At 45.3% G+C, this 22,038-nt stretch overlaps 1 protein-coding gene across 9 annotated transcripts in view; it reads left to right on the top strand.

The window, feature by feature from the left end:
- LOC123372719 (aminopeptidase O (putative)) overlaps positions 1 to 22,038 on the top strand; it is a 388,654-nt gene that overhangs the window by 258,290 nt on the left and 108,326 nt on the right. For all 9 annotated transcript variants that reach the window (XM_045021081.1, XM_045021084.1, XM_045021083.1 and 6 more), the window contains one exon: positions 9,199 to 9,259. In XM_045021081.1, the coding sequence (XP_044877016.1) occupies positions 9,199 to 9,259 (61 nt within the window). The remainder of the gene's footprint in view (positions 1 to 9,198; positions 9,260 to 22,038) is intronic.

The following is a 22,038-nucleotide window of genomic DNA, read 5'->3' as shown; positions in this document are numbered from 1 at the left end:
CGGCACCGGATCGCCGGTACCGCCAAGGCCTCCTGGCACGACCGTCGCTGGCTCCGACGTACCCTCGGTATGGATCCCTCTCCTGGAGGATGAAGAGGCACAATATCCTTGCGAGCCGCCGCCTCTGCAGCTGAGCGCCATGCTCAGTCGGATCGTCCGGCACCGGTGTCTGCCGCGGCACCGACAATACCCGCACCATTTACTCCGGCCAGGCAAGAGCCGTCGAGTCCGGTGCTGGAAAGCTCCCCGGTACGGACCGTGGTCGAGCTCGCCAGGAAGCTGCGTCCGAGACGCCTGCTCCGCAGCCGAGCTTTAGGTTCGGTGGGATAGCCCGGCACCGATGTCTGCCGCGGCACCGACAAGAACCGCACCATTAACTCCGGCCAGGCAAGAGCCGTCGAGTCCGGTGCCGGAAAGCTCCCCGGTACCGACCGTGGTCGAGCTCGCTCTGAAGCTGCGTCCGAGCCGCCTGCTCCGCAGCCGAGCGCTATGCTCCGTTGGATCGCCCGGCACCGATGTCTGCCGCGGCACCGACAATGCCCGCACCATTAACTCCGGCCAGGCAAGAGCCGTCGAGTCCGGTGCTGGAACACTCCCCGGTACGGACCGTGGTCGAGCTCGCTATGAAGCTGCATCCGTGGTGCGAGCTATGGTCGAGCTCACTATTCCCTCCACGCCGGAGACAGTGTCCACGGCGAGGGAGCTGATTGCAACGACAGCATCTGCACTACCTCAACCCCCGGCACCGCCGGTGCGGGTTACATAGTCAATGGGCAAGCCTGCCTTGATCAGACCACCCTACGTCGGCACCGCAGAGCGGCACCGTTCAGGATCGCGGTCCCGCAGATTTTCTTGGTCCCGCCACCGATCTAGGTCTCGACGCCGCTCACAGTCTCGGCACCGTTCTCCATGTTGGTACCAGTAGTACTCGCGGCACCGGTCAGCATCCCGTTCGCCGGTCCGGGACACTCAGCACCGATCCAGCTCCCGGCACCGCCCCAGGCACCGGGACGCCCTTAGCCACTCCTGATCATCGAGCCTCGCACCCTCGGTCGACCGCCTGGCACAGCTTCGGTGGCAGATCCCATTCTCGGTACCGGTCTGTCTACCGGTACCGATCCCCGGTGCCGCATCGAGCGACTTCAGTTAAAGACAGAGATTCTACCAAGAGCTTTTCAGCTCCTCCAGGGCCATCCAGCCACGCATCAGTGTCGTCCCGTGCGGACACTTCATATGCGTAGCACTCTGTTTTCCGATGTGCCCTCCAGAGTCTTCCAGGAGACCTATCAGTGGTCATTCTGGACGCTTTGGGTGTACTACCACGCCAGAGGCATACCGGTGATCCCATCTCGCTCCGTTCCCTCGAAGCTCTGGGTGCCAGAGGTGACAATTAGTCGTCCCCGTCCGACCGGTACAGTGCAACCCCCGGTTCGGCACCGGGCTCCCAGATCCCACCGGATCAGGAGGTCGTCCAGGAGCTTGAGCCCACACAGGGCCCGCTTGTCCCTGGCCTTTCTTCTTCCTCCTCCCCAGATGAGGCGGGGGCAGGAACATACCCCTCCGGCCCTCCTCTAATCGAAAGACGACCAGCCCCTAAATCCAAAGAGGCTGGCCGTGTGGTCTTACTGGGCCGTAAGATGTACCCGGAGGGGGCCCTGCAACTTCGTGTAGCGAACCAGCAAGCCCTGCTTAACCGCTACTGTGGGTAGCAGTGGGCAAATTTACAGAGTCGGTTCTTCGGAACTCACGTCAAGAGTTCGATGCCCTCCTGCAGCAAAGGACGGAGCCGGAGAGAGCTTCCCTCCAGGCCTCGTTGGACGCAGCTGACTCCGCTGCCATGACTCTGGCCTCGGGTGTTGCCACGCGGCGTGTTTCATGGCTCCAGTTGTCGAGCCTTCCCTCGCAGCTCCGCCACGCTATACAGGACTTGCCCTTCAATGGCACAGGCCTGTTCTCTGAAAACACTGGCCCTAGGCTGCAGAACCTAAAGGGCAGCAGGGTCACTTTGCTCTCTCTCTCTCGGCATGCAGACGCCGGTGATTCAGTGCCGACGTTTCTGTCCCCAGCCTCCGCTCCTACCCTGCGCCTTGACAAAGTCAGGACTTGGCCAGCGGGCGTGGCTTACACGGTCGTGGCCATCAATCTGCACCCCAAAGGAGCCGAAATTAGGGTCCTTCTAACCACCAATGGGGCAAAAGCCTACCCATCCTCGACCCTCCTAGGGACCCCTCTCACGAGCGATTCCTCTGGCAAGAGGTGCGGACGCTCCTCTTCATCGGAGCTATACAGGAGGTACCTAAGGGCGAAACCTAATCCCCTAGGCGAAGGGAGGTCTCAGACCTATCCTAGGCCTGTGGGAACTCAACAAGTCACGATGCAGATGAGTTCCGCATGGTACCCAGGGCGACCGTCATCCCATCCTGGGATCCCGGAGACTGGTACGCCGCCCTCGATATGAAGGGCGCGTGTTTTCATGTCACCATTTCTCTTCCACACAGAAGGTACCCTCGGTTGGGGCCTACCATCGTTATTCCCAGTATACGGCCCTCCCGGTTGGCCTCTATACAGCCCAGGGGTATTCAAAGTGCATGGCTGTAGTCGCCGCCTTTCTTCGCCACCGTCGGATACACGTTCTCCGTATCTAGACGAGTGGCTCATTCGAAGAACCACCGGGCCCAAGTTACCAGTCATGTGGGCATCGACACGAACCTATTCCTGTGTCTAGGCCTGATGATTAATAGTAAAATCCACTCTGATTCCCACACAGGGAAGGGAATTCATTGGGGCCGTCCTGGACTCCAGACTCGCCAGAGCCTGCTTACCTCAGCCTTGGTTTCAGGCGAGGGTAACAATTGTACAAGGTCTACGGACCTTCCCGCCAACTTGGGCTCGCACTTGCCTAGGTTTCCTGAGTCACATGGCTGTCTGCACGTTTGCAACCAAACGCGCCAGGCTTCGCCTCCGTTCACTTCAATCGTGGCTCACCTGGGTGTGCCACCCGGGCAGAGATGGCATACTCGTGGTCGTCTCGCTCCCCCCGAGCAGCCTAGGCTCCCTCGACCAGGAGTTAGCGTCCTCCCTGGTGTATCCAGGGATGCTGTTTCATTCACCCCTTGGGGTCCCTCATGACAGACAGCCCATCTCTCGGCTGGGTGCGCACCTGGCGTAGTTTCGCACTCACGGCCTTCGGTCAGCGCAAGAGCTGGCCTTACACATCAATGTCCGAGAGCTGAGAGCAGTCTGCCTTGTGTACCAGGCGATTCAGCTGGCGGTTCGTCTCAGCAGATCCTTCCTGTCTCACAAGTGGTAGTTTCCTCCGGTCTTTATCTATTCCGTTTTCCAGAACTGGGTCTTTCCCCGCATAGCCCTTCTCGCTCTTGCGAGATCGGAAAGAGAGAGAAATTCTCCTCGTTCCAAGGCCTCTCCCCAGGCTCGGTCTTGGAGGATTTTCCTGAGGCCGTGGATCAGCCATCTGCTGTACGCTTTCCACTGTTCCCGCTGGTTCACAGGGTCCTGCTAAAACTCTGCAGGGACAGAGCGCCCCTGATCGTGATCGCTCCAGCGTAACCTGGGCAGCACTGGCACACCATGTTGCTGCACCTGTCGGTAGCAACCCTCTTGGCACAGACCCCATGACGCGGGATCACGGCAACCTTCACCACCCGGTCTTGTAATCCCTGCACCTCACAGCAGGACTCCTGCGTGGCTAAACCGATCCGAGTTACGTTGTTCTGCCTCAGTTCTACAGGATTCTCCGGGGTGGTAGAAAATCTTCCATTCGGTTAAAGTATCTGGCCAAGTGGAAGCGTTTCTCCTGCTGCTCCGAAACGCGCAATGTTTCTCCCGCCGAGGTCCCGCTCCATTCCATCTGGTTCCTCAGGGCTTGGAGCGTTTATACCCCGCCACCCCCCAGTGGGGCCCCGCCATGAACCTGGCTCTTCAATCCGGTTCTAACCAGTTTTATGACTGCCCTATTCGAGCCAATGTCAACATGCTGATTGATATACCTGTCCTGCAAGACAGTTTTCCTGTAGCCTTTCCTGCGGCCAGACGAGTCTCCGAGCTTCAGACTCTCACTATAGGCCCAAGGTACACTATGTTCCTCAAGGACAAGGGCAGTTATTACCACGTCCGACCTGCCTCCCTAAGGAGGTGTCGGCCTTTTATATCTACCAGGATATCTTCCTTCCGGTCTTCTTTCCGAAGCCACTCTCTTTGCAAGGAGAGCAACGGTTGCCCTCCTTCGACATCCGTAGGGCGTCCGCAATCTATATCTAGCGGACAGAGCCCTCTCGTAACGCCCCCAAAACCTTCATCGTACTGGCATACCGGACGAAGGGCATATCTGTCTCCTCCTATAGGATTTCATCTTCAATGACGTTGTGCATCCGCACCTCCTCTGTTTTGGCCCATGTTCCATAGAGCCACCTTGCTGCACATTCCGCCAGGGCTCGCGCTTCTCAGCTGCCTTCCTGGCTCGCATACCCTTTAGGGGGATGTGTTGTGCACTTACCTGGTCCTCGGTCCACACCTTTGCCTCATTGGTCCAGGAGTCCAGAGCTGATGCAGCCTTTGGCTTAGCGGTTGCGTTCTGCAACATCTAACTCCGACCCCACCGCCTACGTAAGGCTTGGGAATCACCTAACTGGAATGCATAGGAGCAATCACTCGAAGAAGAAAAGACGGTTACTCACCGTAGTAACTGTTGTTCTTCGAGATGTGTTGCTCCTATCTATTCCAGACCCGCCCTCCTTCCCCACTGTCGGAGTAGCCGGCAAGAAGGAACTGAGGAGCGGACGGGCCGGCTGGGGTATACATCCTGCGCTATAGCGGCGCCACTCCAGGGGGCGCCCAGCCGGCCCGCCGGAGTTGCTAGGGTAAAAATCTTCCGAAGAGCCGTGCACGCGCGGCGCGCACACCTAACTGGAATAGATAGGAGCAACACATCTCGAAGAACAACAGTTACTACGGTGAGTAACCGTCTTTTCTTCCCACTTACTTCAATGTTCTGAATTTCTCTGTCTCAGAATAGTATTTATTATTTAATTTTTCATAATATAACCCTTTGTACTATATTGCATCCTAAATTTCTACATAATGCAACAATATAGCATCATGTGGGTGTACATAATTGCAAACAATAGCTCTGATTATTGTGGATTATCCAAACCACAGGAGTTGAAGGTGAGGTCTGAATGCTGGAATCACATTAGCATCAGTGACAGACAGAAAGGGCATGCTGAGTCTAAGGGTATGTCTACACTACCCGCCGGATTGGCAGGCAGTGATCGATCCAGCGGAGGTCAATTTATCACATCTATTCTAGAGGCGATAAATCGATCCCCGAGCGCTCTCCCGTCGACTCCTGTACTCCACCGCCACAAGAGGCGCAGGCAGAGTCGACGGGGGAGCGGCAGCAGTCGACTCACTGCAGTGAAGACACCACGGTGAGTAGGTCTAAGTATGTCAACTTCAACTACGTTTTTCACGTAGCTGAAGTTGTGTAACTTAGATCGTTTCCTTGCCCTCCTCTCCCCCCCCCCAATGTAGACCAGGCCTAAGGGACCTAACAATTAAATGCTCTAAACCCAAAAGATGTGAACAAATAGCCAGGGACCTTTAAAAGCTGGTCAAATCTGGTTTTAAATAATTAACCTAAATGTAGAATGCTACCTTGTACAAATGCAATGCCTATGTTCAATGTACTGTTGGTTATCTGTAAAAAAAAAAATCAATTTCCATAATGATCAGACATGCCGAATTGTAATTTCCTGAAAGTTCAGGATCCCGGCTAAGTGGAAATGCTTCTGTTTGACTGCTGCGATTATTTGAACCACATGATCTGAGAAAAAATATCTGTTCATAGCATAGTCTGTTGTCTTATAAATTAAAAGAAAATTTTAGTACAGGCAAGCAATACTCTTATTGATTTGGAGGGATTTCTTTGCCTGTGCCTGAGTTCATCCCTCTCCTTAATACTGCTAAACCATTCTGACTTGGGATGAATTTATCCCTGAACTTTTGAAGAAAAGGTTTTTTTGCCTGTGGAAGGTACCAGATTGCTCTCAGTACCATGTATTATCAAAACATTTTCTCAGGAGTGGATGGACCTGGACTCCCACCACAAAAGGCTTCATCCCCGTTCACCATTCTGTGCAAATAACTAGAGCATTGCAGACAAGCTTTCAAATAGCATGGCATGAAACAGAAATACATCTATACTTTTTAATTCCATCCTTCTTGCTCCCTTTTCCCCTAGTTCCTTCCTTCCCATTCATTTCTACATATGATTAGCATGTTGTGATATCCCAGGTATTTGGGAATGCCCTAGCTACTGAAAGACACAAAGTGAAAAATCTGAGGAAGGATTATCTTATGGGTAAGGCATTAGGAGATCTGGATTCAATTCCTGGCTCTGCCATAGACGTCCTGTGTGATGGTGAGGACGTTTGTCAGGATCAACTTGTGAACCTCTTATTCATATTGTTGAACAGTTACATATAAGAGTAGTCCATTGACTTCCCCTTTGGGACAGAATCTGCCACCTTTAGTCACAGTGAACAGTACTTTATTCCTCAAGTAGACAAAGTGCGGTTCACACCGGTGGTTTTGATCGGTAAAACTTCTGTAGTTCATTTGTGTAGTTTTTTTTCACACCACTGAACAAGAAAAGTTTGACTGACAAAAATACAGGGTAGACAAAGCCTTAGACAAGGTGGGTGAGGTAATATATTTTATTGGACCAACTTCTGTTGGTGAGAGAAAGCCTTCGAGCTACATAGAGCTCTTCCTCAAGTTTAGCAAAGGCACTCAAGAGTGTCACAACTAAATACAAGGTCAACAGATAGTATAAGTAGTTAGGACATATTCTAAGGGACCATTCAAAGTGAATATTTGCTAACTACTTATCCTACACTATCTGTTGACCTTGTATTTAGCCTGAAAATGCACAAAAGTGCACTCCACTCTCATTCTGCAGCTATTCATCTGTAGTTGAATTCACTTTTTCTTGGGACAGTGATGTCAGGATATGGCTTCATGAGCCACGTTAGTGGCAGGTATGCAAAACTGTATGTAACCACATCTCTTCTGGGGAATAAAGCCCTTTCTTCCCCACTGTGGTACAATCCTGACCTCCTTAGTATCCTGACATCATGAACTTTTTCTGTATGTTCAATGTTGGTGTTCATTAATCTATCCCTGTGGTCTACTAAGCCTTGAAGAACGAGTACATACTAACCTTTGTGGATCACATATTCACTGGTCCCTTTTGGTGGACAAAGTATTGGGATGTGTGTTTCATTGATGGTCCTGACACAGTTCGGAAACCCCATCCCCTGAGATCCCACTATAATTTCAGAGACTTTGGTTATGGCAACTACCTGTGGGTAGATCACAGTATTGAAAGTATGTCAAACCTGTACAACCATCACCCCAACAGTTGACTTCCCATCCAAGAACTGGTTTGCAACTGACAACCAGGTTGCCAGGTGTTGCCAGTTTCCAAAGGGCAATAGCCACCCACTTTTGCACTGGTATGGGTTTCTGAAAATGAGTGGTGTGGAGCTGGAGGATTGGTGCAAGATGCTCGCACAATTCTGTGAAGGTCTGCTTCCTCATTCAGATGTTCTGTAGCAAATGGTCATCATCTCAGGTTTCCAAGATTATGTGGTCCCACCACGCCATGCTAGTTCTGTAGGAATAGAAGCAGCACTCCCCAAAGCGCATACTGTTGCAATCCCAGCATTCAACATATGTTCCATGCATCCCAGCATTCAACATATGTTCAACATATGTTCCCAGTGGATTTCTATTTACCCTTTTGGTCAGCTGTCTTAGGCATCTCAAATTTTTCTGGGCCCATTCTGTCCAATATCTGGTACTGGGTTGCATGAATATTTGTCCTACAAGCTGAAGCAGAATCATACCATCAGGGATTTACTCCATGTCTTCAATGAAGTTTGGCAGAAGGGAGAGATGACCGGAAGTTGCCGTTGACAAATGTGTGAAGGTGGCGTACAGTACCAGCTACATGTAGCAAGGCAGTTCCCAGAGTGTCTCCTGTGCAGGGGCAGCTCTAGCTTTTTTGCCACCCCAAGCACAGCAGGCAGACTGCCTTTGGCGTACCCGCTGCCGAATTGCCGTTGAATCCGTGGGACCAATGGACCTCCCACAGGAACGCTGCCGAAGGCAGCCTGCCTGCCGCCCTCGCAGGGACCGGCAGGGTGCCCCCCGCGGCTTGCCACCCCAGGCTTGGAGCGCTGATGCCTGGAGCCGCCGCTGCTCCTGTGACAGAAAGGACTGTGGGATATTGTCCCTGAAATGGTAGCACTACCATCAAATATTGAAAATGGGCAGTGTGGACATGAGTATATGCCTGTGCACAGTGTACAACTGTGCCTTGCACAGCATATATGGACGCTCAGTATGGGTACCGGGGTACGTCTGCTAGCAATACATGGACAAGTATCCAGAGAAGCAGGCAAGTGTACATGTAACTTAGGATGCAAATTTAGGTCCTCTTCATGCAAGCACTTATGTACATGAGTAACTCAGTCCTACTGAGTTCAAATGTGACAGATTGTTTCCTTTCTTAGCAGTTATGGTTTCAGAGTGCATTGTGATTTTACCATAAATGTTATCAGGGAGAAAAGTTGACATCCAAATATATTGGATACTTACCAACTTTAAGGAGGATTTAAGTCCAGCAGTGCATTTTAAAGTCCATAAATCTAAGGCAGTTCAGACTTCATGTCAGTTTTAACTCTGGCATTTTTTCCTTTCATTTTGGTTGCTCCCTCAATAAAATACTGATTTTTGACAATCTCCAGTTAATTTTGCTCCCTTTGTTTTTTTCTTAGAAAAGAAAAACAGAAAAGCCACACAAACAGAACCATAGAGCACCTGCTCATGCTTATGTGTTTCATAAGTGCAGCTTAGCTTCTTGTACTTTTTCTGTCAGCTTTCATAATCACTGAATTAATCATTTTAGTTTGAAAAACATAAAATCAGATCTGTCTTAATATGCAAGTGTCATCTCTGGTAATGTTATTAATTAAAAAGAACAAGAACTGGATATTAAACTACTGCTTAGTCTACACGGCTTTTGTTTTGTTTTTACACAACATGTTTTTCTCTAGAAAATGTACATATTTGTGTAGGTATGTTCCATGAAACAAGTTTAATTTTATTTTAAAGGTACGGGCTATCTGTTGAAAATATCATCCAGGCCTGGCTTGACACTTCTGGAATACCAAAGGTAAATGCAAAGTATCTTTTCTCAATAAATTTCAGACAATGACTTTATGTTCAAATCCCTGCCTCTATTATCGCAGGTATGGCACAAAATAAATCTCTGTTTTTGATGACATCTGCTCTGCATGCCTTTATACTGTATAGAATGGGACTCACCTTCTTATCAGTTACAGTTTTATCAGTTGCAAATAAGCAGCCAAAGGAAAATCTTTGAAACTTTATTTTATTATTAAATATTCTGATCATTGGAAAGTGTGCTGTAAGGTATTGTAATGAGGTTCACTACATGTAAGGAGCACTGTTTGACGATGTCAGTTTGTGAATTACTGTGACAGCCACACGGACAGCAGTAACGTCAATACATATTAAATTTGCTGTACTTTGATATTTCATGAATGTTGAGTATTGATCACAGATCTCCCAATCTGTTACATGAATTGTGTGTTATAGAGAACTATAACTAGCAGAACTTGAATACTAGTAAATCTCCATTAGTATTACACCCATAATAAAACCTGAAGAAGAGCTCTGTGTAAGCTCAAAAGCTTGTCGCTCTCACTAACAGAAGTTGATCCAATAAAAGATATTACCTCAATGACTTTGTCTCACCTATAATAAAGTAATTCTGTGCATCCTCCAATTTGTAACCACTACTTTCTGATCTCACATGCACTTGTGTAAATCAAGAGTCTTATAACTGAGGATGTGTTGTAATGACTGGCCTATCCTTTCTGATGTGGAAGAATTACACAGAACAGCATGACTATCTTCTGGCTACAAAACAACATAATAGAGTACATGTGATGAATGTACATATTTCTGCACTACCCACTCATTTTCTGAATAATTTTTTTCCAGAAACATACCATGGCTGTGTTAAATAAGGTCAATGTATTGCGTTGTTGAATTTGCCACTTATCAGATCAAGAATCAGCAGCCTTCAGGATGTACTGAAGTTTCAGAAGTGACTCACCACAGGATTGTAGCAGCTTTTCATCCTGTGCTAGGCTAATAATGACTTAACACCCATAACTTTGGTCAATGAGTTAAGCTGACATGTAGTGGAATGAGAAGCACTCAGCAGCTCTTAGAGCTGGAAAGCACCTATAAGTCCACTCAACACCCCCCACCACCTCTGACACTACTGGATTGCTCTCTAAAGCATATTTTCTTGTGTTTTTATCTTGTCTAGTTTTAAAGCGGCATGGGTGAGGGATGTGCTGGCCGCAGCTTCCTGCCGCCCCCATTGGCCTGGAGCGGCGAACCATGGCCAGTGGGAGCCACGATCGGCTGAACCTGCCGACGCGGCAGATAAACAAACTGGCCCAGCCCACCAGGGTACTTACCCTGGTGAGCCACGTATCAGAGGTTGATGACCCCTGTAATAGAGTTTGTTGTCAATGAAGATTTTCCTATAGTTGTCACATTTTTTTCTTTGTAATCTGATTCCTCTACTTAGAACTTCTTATTCCTCCCTAAATAAGGAATGCTTTTAAAAATATATATAAACAGTTATCTTTACCCAGCCTCAACTCTCCTTAGCTGTTGTTTAGCCAACTAATATATAAGATGATCCCTAAACCCCTTTGCTTTGTGCACTACTCTGAATGCCCTCCAATTTGTCTATATTTTCTTCTGTCCATGTTGAAATTGAATTCTTTCTTAGTATAGGAAAAATACCATTATTTATTGGCAAGATACTATGAGTGCACTTCTAAATTGCTCTTTCACGATGAAGTGATCGTCCTCAGTGTCACATTAAATTAAAATATCTCTTTCTCAGTCAAAATATGTAGCCAATATGCTCTTTCATGACACGTTTTCCATTAGTACTTGAACTGGATATATTAAAGTGGTGATATGTTTTCCTTAAATGAAATTTGAAATTTTTATGTAATCACAAGACTACGTGACCTGTGGCTGAATAATGATCAGTAGAACTAGAGGCTATGTCTACACTACAAGCACTACAGTGGCACAGCTGCAGCACTATAGCCATGCCACTGTAGCGCCGTAGTGTAGACACTTCCTACAGTGACAGAAGGAGCTTTTCTGTCATTGTTGGTAATCCACCTCCCCAAGCAGTGGGTGGGTCAGTTTAACTGCGGCGGTGAGAGTGTGAATGTTTACATACGCCTGAACAACATAGTTAGCTTGATCTAAATTTTAAGTGTAGGCCTGGGCCAGAGCTAGAGGGCCCATGTTCCCTGGAACTGTTATGGGTAAGACAGCAGGGGAACTGAGAAACTAATGGAGTTAGGCTAGAAGAAACAGCTTTGTAGACAGAGCATGCACGGAATCTAATAAAATTCTACTTGTTCAGCTTATCCTGCATTCAGCTTCACTCGTTGCTAACAAAACAGTGTCCAAAACAGCAAATACCACAATCAGATTGCATGAGTTGACAGCATCCTTCTTCCTGTTCCCCTGCCCTCTTGCCCAGCTTGTCTCTTTCTGTTCCTGCATAGGACTTGATTCCACATTTGCTCTACTTAATTACAGTATGCACTACTCCACATGAGCATGAGTGGCAGAGTAGGGCCACTAATTCTGAATGAACAACTGGACATAGTCTCTAGGAGGAGTTTATTAAGAGTTGTGCCATGTTTGTTTTAGTCTTTTTAAACCTTTATTTCCTTTTTCCTCTGCTGCTTTTGTTTCTTGGCTGAAAATGCTTTTCAGTAGCATTCACAATTATATGGGATTCTATGCATAATCTGTCATTTAAGCCCCATCTTCTAGTGCAATTTGTAAATGAATATACCATGTGCACACTGCTCTCCAAAGATGTAATGTCAAGAAAATTCTTCCACTAGTTGATATTCATTTATTCATGGTTGTTAAGGTTCTTGTTTATTTTCTACCTGTTCTTGCTATTTTCTACATGTTTTAGATTATTTCAGCAAGTGTCTGGTTTTGTATCTGGCTGGCTCTTAGACTGTCCAGTTTGATGTAGAAAGTGAATTGGATGATTAGGGTTATTGGAGATCTTAGGGCCAAACTTCATGAGCCAGTTAAACAATCCAGGAAAAATATAATTTGTGAAATTCCAAAAATCAATGTAAGAAATGTCTTTTATTGGTTTTATAAACTTTTGGGGGATGTTACAGCAACACCTTTATTTACTATGAATGATAGGTTATTACTAAGGAGAGTTCCTGGCTGTTGTCCCACTTACAAACTTTATAGATTTCCTGTTTCCTATTACTAAGAGAGAATGATGACAAAGGGGCTCTTAGGATAGATTGCATAGATGATGCATCATAAATTAGTAGCTAACAGTCAATTACTAACAAACTGACCAAATCCAAATATCATTAGAAAGGAGTGCTCCTCTTACACCTCTAGAAGATAGTTATCATTTGTTTATCTAAGTTTTACAGTGTATATAGACAGGCATTCAGCAAAGAAGTAACTCCTTCAGGGTCAGTGTTTCCACTGAACTATGTAACTTAATCCTTGGTATTTCTTGTCATGTCTTATCGCTAAGATGTCTGTCTGAATGTGATATTTGTAAGTAGTTGATGGGGGAAAGCAACAAACAACTGAAATCCTCTCCATTTGTGCAGGTTAGGTACATGAGTAGGCATTGGCAAGATGGACTACTGCTTAGGAGACAAAGTTTATTCAACCCCATAATTTGGCATGGGGTTTTTAGATTTTTTTTTCACTCCATGAAGATGAATAGTGATTCTGTTAGATTAATTTCAAATCTTGTGGTGAGTGCTGGTCACAAGAATAACATGCTGTTGCTTTAATGCTCAAACTTGCTGCATAACTCACCTCAAACTATTTTTTGGCCTAACAAACACAGAGACATGTCCATGCATTTTGAAATCACTGCAGAGTATATAATTGATATTTGAGACATTATCTGGAGAAAGCTTAATTGCTAATTTATATGTGAAAAATACTTATGCTTGGTGATAGATATCGTTTGAAAAATAGATAGTTGCCCTCAAGAATAATGGTCACCTTGGGTTATTAACCTATCTGCAGAGTGGAAAAATTAAAAATGATCCTTAAAATGCTCTTAATGTATTTAAATTAGCATAGGTCAATACAATAATTGAGCTAGTTGAATCTCTAATAATAACAAAGATGAGACAAACCTTTAGAAATAAAATTCATTGGTGGTCTGTCATTTCAAAAATTAGTAGTTCTGTCAACACTCCATCTCATTTTCAGCAGTCTAGATAATACTCAGGAAGATGAGATTTTGTGATGTATAGAAGTGCTCTGAAACAAATTGTAGCATATTGTAAGGTGCATAGATCCAGATGAATCATGAACAGAAACAGACCAAGATAGATTGTGCAAACAGAATGTTTCTATACACTGTTACTTTTGATCATGCCCTTTAAAGGGATATGAAGACAATAACCAAATCAATTAACTGTATGAAGAATTTGATGCAGGCAATATTATTTTATATTTGGCAAGTTATCATTCTATAAAGTGTACTGTAGGTCAATGTTAATTTTGTAGGAAAGCCTTACATTGATCTGAATTAAAGATGGTTCCTCACACATCAATGTTATGAATTTCACTTACATGTTTCTACCGATTCTACTTAAGGTACTAATAGGCTAGGGTCCGGAAATTGACACAGTTTGTTTATTGAGTGGTTTAGACATAATTATAAATGATTAAATATAAAAAATGCCCCATACTTGAATTTTAGAGTGTTAAGATGTATGTTATATCACACACAGTTTAAAAAACTCTGGTGTGGTTTTGGAGAAATTTAAAATAGTATGCCATTTTGATTCTCTGCTGTATACTGATCATTATTGCATATGATTTTATAATAGAAAATTATGTATGGAGGAGGGTGTGATGGGTTGGACCCCCTTTCGGGAGTGCCACCTGATGTGCTGGGGTCCCACTGAGTCCACCTGTCCCGCCAGCCTGGGTGTCCTCCCCCCACTCATCACCCCCCATCACCACCACACACACACTCTGTGCTGCTGGGTCAGGCTCTCAAGCCCCCCTTTCCAGCACACACACAGGCAGGGACACGCCAAGCTGTATAATCACACAGAGTCTGCAATCAGCTCTGTGTGGGAGGGCTCAGCTCGGGGAATTGCCCAGCGCTCTGGTGCATACCCCCTCTGGAGTATAAATCAAAAATTATATTGTCTTGCGCTGTATAGAGATCTATATAGCATACATTCATGAAATTTGCCCTATCTCTTGGAGGAAGATATGCACAGCCTTTTGCCCCCATCCACTGTTATGAATTGCACAAACTGGGTTTTGGAATAAACAAGAAACAAGTTTATTAACTACAAAAGGTAAATTTTAAGTGATTATAAGGGATAGCAAACAGAACAAAACAGATTACAGAGCAAAATAAACAAACATACACCCTAGGCTTAATTCACTAAAGAAACTAGTTACAAATATAGCAATTTCTCACCCTAAATGTTGTTGTTTTAGGCAGGTTGCAAAGTTTCTGCAGCTTAGAGTTCCAGAAATTTCTCTTCACAGGCTAGACCCCTGGGTCCTAGTCCTTTCTTCCCAGATCAGTCTTGGGTGTTTACAGCAGTCATCCTGGGTGGGGATTCAGTGAAGAACCAGTGACCTTGATTAACTCACTCTCCAGCCTTAAATAGACTTTACATAAGGCAGGAAACTTTTGTTTCCCTGTTTGATCCCCACTCCCCTTCTTCGGTGGAAAAGTACCAGCAGTGTCTAAGGTGGTGTTTTGTACCAAGTGACATCATCACATGACCTTGCAGTGTTAAAGCAACCATGAGACAAGACTTATTTGTAATGTCCACAGGAAAGAACTACAGGAAGATGGGCAATCAGCATCTTCAAAGACTCATTGTCTTTCCTAATGGCCCATCCAGGCTGATAGTTTACTCTCTGGTGGGTGTTCCCCAGGTATAATCACACTTGTAATTGTTACATAGTCAATATCCCTAACTCCAGATACAGAAATGATACATGCATACAAATTGGATAATCACATTCAGTAAATCATATCCTTTCCAATGATATCTCACAAGGCCCATCTTGCATCAAATACATCATAGTTATACCATATTCATATCATAAGCATATTTCTATAAATAATACGGGGCATAACATCAAAGAGGGTCTTTTGGTTAATGCACAGAATCTAATTAAGGTTATAACACAGGCTCCCTATGTGACGTGAGCAATCACTTAGGCTAAAATGTTCAAATATTGTGGCTGAGGTTAGGCACGTAAACTCATTTAGATTAATCAATAAGTTCACCTCACCTCTAAAAATCAAATGCCTAATATAGATTTAGGTGTTCAACCTTAGGCGCCATGTTTGAAAATGTTGGCCTTAACTTCTTTGTGCCTCAGTTTCCATATCCTTGATTATAAAGTGCTAGAGAAGTAAGAAGTAGTATTAGTTATTATGCCAAAAAAATTACATCCATGAATACTAAATGAGACTCCTTAGTATAAATCACTGGCTTCAGTTTAGTGACTAGCTAAAAACTTTAAGTATAATTTAATCCCTCTAACATAAATCAGAAGCAGCAAGATTCTTGTCTCTCCCTTTAGGTTTTCTTACAGTATAACTACCCCGATATAACACTGTCCTCCGGAGCCAAAAAATCTTACCGCGTTATAGGTGAAACCGTGTTATATCGAACTTGCTTTGATCCACCAGAGTGCGCAGCCCCACCCCCCTGGAGCGTTGCTTTACCACGTTATATCCGAATTCTTGTTATATTCTCATTTAGGTCACGTTATATTGGGGTAGAGGTGTATATATCTTTGATTATTAGCAGGTAAATATGCCCAGTGGTCTGTAATGGGATGTTAGATGGGGTGGGATCTGAGTTACTACAGAGAATTCTTTCCTAGGTGCTGGCTGGTGAGTCTTGCCCACATACTCCGGGTTTAACTGATCGCTATATTTGGGGTCGGGAAGGAATTTTCCTCCAGGGCAGATTGGGAGAGGCCCTGGAGGTTTTTCGCCTTCCTCTGCAGCATGGGGCATGGGTCACTTGCTGGAGGATTCTTGGCACCTTGAGGTCTTTAAACCACAATTTGAGGACTTCAGTAACTCAGACATAGGTTAGGGGTTTGTTACAGGAGTGGGTGGTTTAGATTCTGTGGCCTGCATTGTGCAGGAGGTCAGACTAGATGATCATAATGATCCCTTCTGACCTTAAAGTCTATGAGTCTATGGGTAGGTTTACACTTACCTTCCCCATCGACGCGGTGAGTTCGACTTCACGGAGTTCGAACTATCGCGTCTGATCTAGACGCGATAGTTCGAACTCCGGAAGTGCCGCAGTCGACTCCAGTACTCCACCACTGCAAACGGCGGTGGTGGAGTCGACGGGGGAGCCGCGGAGTTCGACCCCACCGCGTCTGGACGGGTGAGTAGGTCGAACTAGGGTACTTCGAATTCAGCTACATTATTCATGTAGCTGAATTTGCGTACCCTAGTTCGACCCCCCTTCTTAGTGTGGACCAGCCCTAAGAGAATAGAGAACAAAAAGGTACACAAACCGGAATCAGCAATTGCAAAAGGCCTGAAGAGGAAGTTTATTAAATATTTTTCTCATTCCTAATATAAATGTGAACTGAATTCCTAAGGTTCGTGCATTAGAATACGTTATTTATGACAAGTTTAATAAAGCTCTAGCAGCATTTTGTGGTTCCTTTTTCTATTAATTGCACTGCTGAGCACAAAAGCTGTGTTATGTGCAGAATGACTGGGCTTATCCCTAGTTATGTTTGGTATCTAAAGAACAATAAGAGTTTGCTGCCTGGCTGATCAGTACTGGATCAAATTCACATTCCCAAGTTCCCACTCTCCCACCTACATATGCAGGGGGTGGAAACATAGCAAAGAGAGGGAAGACAGGTCCTTTTTTGCAGAGATTTTGAGCTGAGGCTCTCCTAATATGGATGCAGCTGGGACTGTGTAACATTAAACATTGATTTTAATCCATTGCTTGCAAAAGCATCCTAAGAAAAACACAGAGATTAGCAGCCAATTAATTCTTTCTTTGCCCACTGTTTTCCTTGGCCAACTGAAACAATTCACAGAGGACTTAAATAGTGTGTGAGTTACCTTGAAAACAAACAGCTTTTCTTTTAGGATAATTATAGCACTAGCCCTCCAAACATAGCCCAAATCTTTCAAGTTTAGAATAACTCAAGTGTTTCCATCTTTTTTGGCATTTGTTTCAGCATATAATAAAAATCAAGAGCTGCTTTAAAAAATAATGTGCCAGCTATTTTTAGTGTAGAGGTGTAGAAGTGGTAAGTATGGAAAAAAAACCACTACCTTCCCAAAGCTCTGGGCATCCATCCCCAGTGATCCAGGATATTTAAAAGGTGTGTGTTTGTGTCTATTTTTCAGGGTTTAACCCTGAGGGAAATGTCCCAATATTCCAGGTTTTTAACAAGGAATACCTGTAAGTGGAAGAAATTAAGACATAGGGGAAGGATACCTAGTGCAAACACACACATATACTTATACCATGTCTCTTGTGGTGATGTCCATGCCAGCTGCTAACTGACTTGTCCATCTCAGTGGAGTGCACCACTCAGGGTATGTCTACACTACCCGCCGGATCGGTGGGCAGCGATCGATCCAGCGGGGATAGATTTATCATGTCTAGTGTAGACGCGATAAATCAATCCCCGAGCACTCTCCCGTCAACTCCTGTACTCCACCGCCACGAGAGGCAGGCGGAGTGAACTTCACGTAGCTGAAGTTGCGTAACTTAGATCGGTTCTCCCCCTCCCTCCCCCACCAGTGTAGATCAGGCCTGAGAGACCAATTGTTGAGTTCTACCTGCTACTGCAGTTGGGCTTCCTGTACTTAATATGAATGGGAGAGCCAGCAATTGATCTTCTTCTTGCTGACTCATTCAGAGTTTCCAACGGAAACTGACAATCCTGGCATTGAGATCAATTAACCTGCCACTGTATTCATAGACTTAAGGTCAGAAGGGACCATTATGATCATCTAGTCTGACCTCCTGCACAATGCAGGCCACAGAATCTACACTACCCACTCCTGTAACAAACCCCTAACCTATGTCTGAGTTATTGAAATCCTCAAATCGTGGTTTAAAGACCTCAAGGTGCAGAGAATCCCCCAGCAAGTGACCCGTGCCCCACGCTGCAGAGGAAGGCGAAAAACCTTCAGGGCCTCTGCCAATCTACCCTGGAGGAAAATTCCTTCCCGACCCCAAATATGGCGATCAGTTAAACCCTGAGCTTTTAGGCAAGACTCGCCAGCCAGCACCCAGGAAAGAATTCTCTGCAGTAACTCAGATCCCACCCCATCTAACATCCCATCACAGACCACTGGGCATATTAACTTGCTAATAATCAAAGATGAATTAATTGCCAAAGTTAGGCTATCCCATCATACCATCCCCTCCATAAAGTTATCAAGCTTAGGCTTGAAGCCAGATATGTCTTTTGCCCCCACTGCTCCCCTTGGAAGGCTGTTCCAGAACTTCACTCCTCTAATGGTTAGAAACCTTCATCTAATTTCAAGTCTAAACTTCCTAGTGTCCAGTTTATATCCATTTGTTCTTGTGTCCACATTGGTACTAAGCTTAAATAAGTCCTCTCCCTCCCTGATATTTATCCCTCTGATATATTTATAAAGAGCAATCATATCTCCCCTCAGCCTTCTTTTGGTTAGGCTAAACAAGCCAAGCTCTTTGAGTCTCTTTTCAAAAGACAGGTTTTCCATTCCTCGGATCATCCTAGTAGTCCTTCTCTGTACCTGTTCCAGTTTGAATTCATCCTTCTTAAACATGGGAGATCAGAACTGCACACAATATTCCAGATGAGGTCTTACCAGTGCCTTGTATAACGGTACTAACACCTCCTTATCTTTACTGGAAATACCTCGCCTGATGCATCCCACGACCACATTAGCTTTTTTAACAGAGAGAGTCCCTTTTAATGCTCTGGCCACTGGAGGAGCTGCCTTGGAGTTCTCAGTGTCAGTTTTGATGCTCGGTTCACACTCTGTGCCAAGATACCTCAGAATCATGATGAAGTTGGAGTGCTGTTGTGCTGAGGGTGGTGTCTGCTTCTTGAGAGTGAACTCCTTCTGTGTATAATGCACTGGCCTTGATACTAGTCTTCTCAGTGTCCCTGATGCCAACAGTTTTGATGCAGTCAGTGTCAAGATCTTTCCAGGCTTCTCCTTAGGCACTACTTTGTATAGTGCTCTGTAGTCTGGCTAGTGATTCAGGGGATGACAACTTCTATTCATAGAGAAAACATGGGATTATTTTAATGATAAATACATCTCCACAGGAGACAGTGACTCCCTGTATGAAGGGATAGTCTCCCCAAGAGGCTGCTAGCAGTTCTCTCCCATCTCCCTCATTTTGTGGTGCCTAGAGAGAAAACAGATGTTTTGCACAGTGCTGTGTTATATTACCCTGAACTTTGTTTGCTAGATTTCATTTTGAATGCATGGCTTTACCAGCTCCTGGTAACATCTGGGCTAACAGGTCTTTGTGGCCACAGGGCTAGATGAGTTGTGGAAGGAGGCTTCTGTCTGGACCAAGTTTCTTTATGGTGACCATTGCCAGGTTTCTGAACTCCTTCAAGAGAGCATTAAGGCTTCAAGTCCCATCCTACACCAAAAAGAATCTCTTTAGTGTCGCATGTGTAGGCGTCTTTACAGATAGTGAAAGAGATGGAGACCACTTCATATTTTTCCCGTTTGTGTCCCATCCCTTCACTGTAGAGGAAGAGGAAAGATGTTACTTTTTCTAGACGAGCTTTCAAAGCATTGATGGCTTCAGGACTGTCCAGTATCTGCTGTTCAGGTGCTCAGTGCTACTCAGTGTAAGTTGAGTGGTCCTTAGCTTTTGCAGCAGGTTCCAAGAAACAGACAGATTTGAAAGTCCTAGAAAATGTTGGCCAAGCAGCCACTGTCTGTTGCCTACCAGGATCTCACTGTTGGATGGAACCACAGAGATTTTTAATTAGTACCCAAGTCACTTCAGACACATGAGCCCTAGTCTTTGTTCTCTGGGCTGCTCAATATCAGGATTCAAGTTACTTCTGGATAGTAGGATTTCAGAAGACTGCATGACCATCCTGAAATTGTGGACCTAATTTCCACAGATGGTCACATTAAAAATCACAATGGTCAGCCTGGGAATCATCTTTCTCTTCTAGAGGAAGGCAATGAGCTCTACTCGGCGCTCTACTCTCTGGGCTCTGCTGAAGGCTACTGGCACATTGGAAGACTTCCCAAACACCAGAACCCCAAATCATGGCAGAAGAACCATATTTCCAGTTTTGTTTCTTGCTGTTTTGACTGATCTCATTGAGTTTTGAAAAACTCAACCATTTGTCCTAGTTTACCACCACAAGCAAAAAGGGAATTTGTTCCCTAAATTGGTCATTTGATATATCTGTGACATCACTCTGGATATCCAGAGAACAATCTGCATCGACACCAGGGAATTGGCAGTCCCTAAGGTACATGATGAAGTATTCCAAGTCCCAGTTTGTCCCCTCTAGAAGCCCTCAGCAAGCCCTCTCCCTCTGGATGTGGAGGCTGACACAAATGATATGTGAGAGCCAGCAGGTGTTCAGTTGGACCATGCTTTTAATGTTGGTTCTCATACCTGCAATTGCAATTGTAGCTTTGATGGTATGCTTTCACAAAAGGCTTCTTGAAAGCCCAGTGAAAGCAAGGGTACAGGTCTGTCACACCACATCCAGTGGATAGACAGCACCTAGACTCATCTGGCCTGGATTCAGTCCAAGATTAACACCTAGTTAGCAAGGGATTCCAACAACTGAGCCCATGCCTCTTACGAAAGTCACTGCAGCACAACTTCATACTCAGATAACTCATTCTCTCCAGTTACAGATCATGTGTACTGGCACCTTGAACAGTCCTGAATATACTAAGGATTCTCAGAGTCCTGGTATCCTAAAGGGAGATACTGATTCATATAGTCAACCAGGACTTGATATTCCTGCTTCTACTTGCCTATTGGGAGGGAGCGCGATCCCAGACAAACCAAAACAACCTGTGTCAGACCTTTATGAAGAATATTTTCACTAGTGAGCAATTGATCATATTTTCTTCTGAGAGGGTAAATTAGAGTTAGGTATCTTTTCCTTGCACCTGATTAGGAAGCTGATACTCTTGCCACTCATGATACGTTAACAAGGAATGCCTTTCCCATCCACTCCAGAGAAACTCCAATACGTCTATACACCTACCCTTCTGGTAGTAAGGGGACTTGATGAAGCTCAGGAGAGAAGGGTATGCAAGCATTTTATAAACTACTGTTACAGGCCACATCAAGTACAGTTCTCATCTGTCTCATAGATGGCCAAGAATTTTTTTCCCCATCAGGCTATGAATCTGGTCTTGGATAATTGCTCAATAGGCAGACATGTCAATCCATGGGGGAGGGATAGCTCAGTGGTTTGAGCAGGGTTGTGAGTTTAATCCTTGAGGGGGCCATTTAGGGATTTGGGGCAAAAATCTATCTGGGGATTGGTCCTGCTTTGAGCAGGGGGTTGGACTAGATGACCTCCTGAGGTCCCTTCCAACCCTGATATTCTATGATTCATCCCTACCTGGGAACCCTCTCTCAGATGGCCTGGCTACTAATAAAGTGGCTTGTAACACAGATATGGAGGGGAATTTTCAAAGGTGGTGATCTGAGTGTTCTAGAAGGGGTTTTGAAAATACATCCACAACATTGTCTGCTTTGTCAGGCTTCTGTCTTTCTTCTCAGATGAGTGCACAGGAAGGAGGATTTT

This window comes from Mauremys mutica, chromosome 6, assembly GCF_020497125.1.
Source record: "Mauremys mutica isolate MM-2020 ecotype Southern chromosome 6, ASM2049712v1, whole genome shotgun sequence".
Taxonomy (NCBI): Eukaryota; Metazoa; Chordata; order Testudines; family Geoemydidae; genus Mauremys; species Mauremys mutica.
This window is presented reverse-complemented; position numbering and strand designations above follow the sequence as displayed.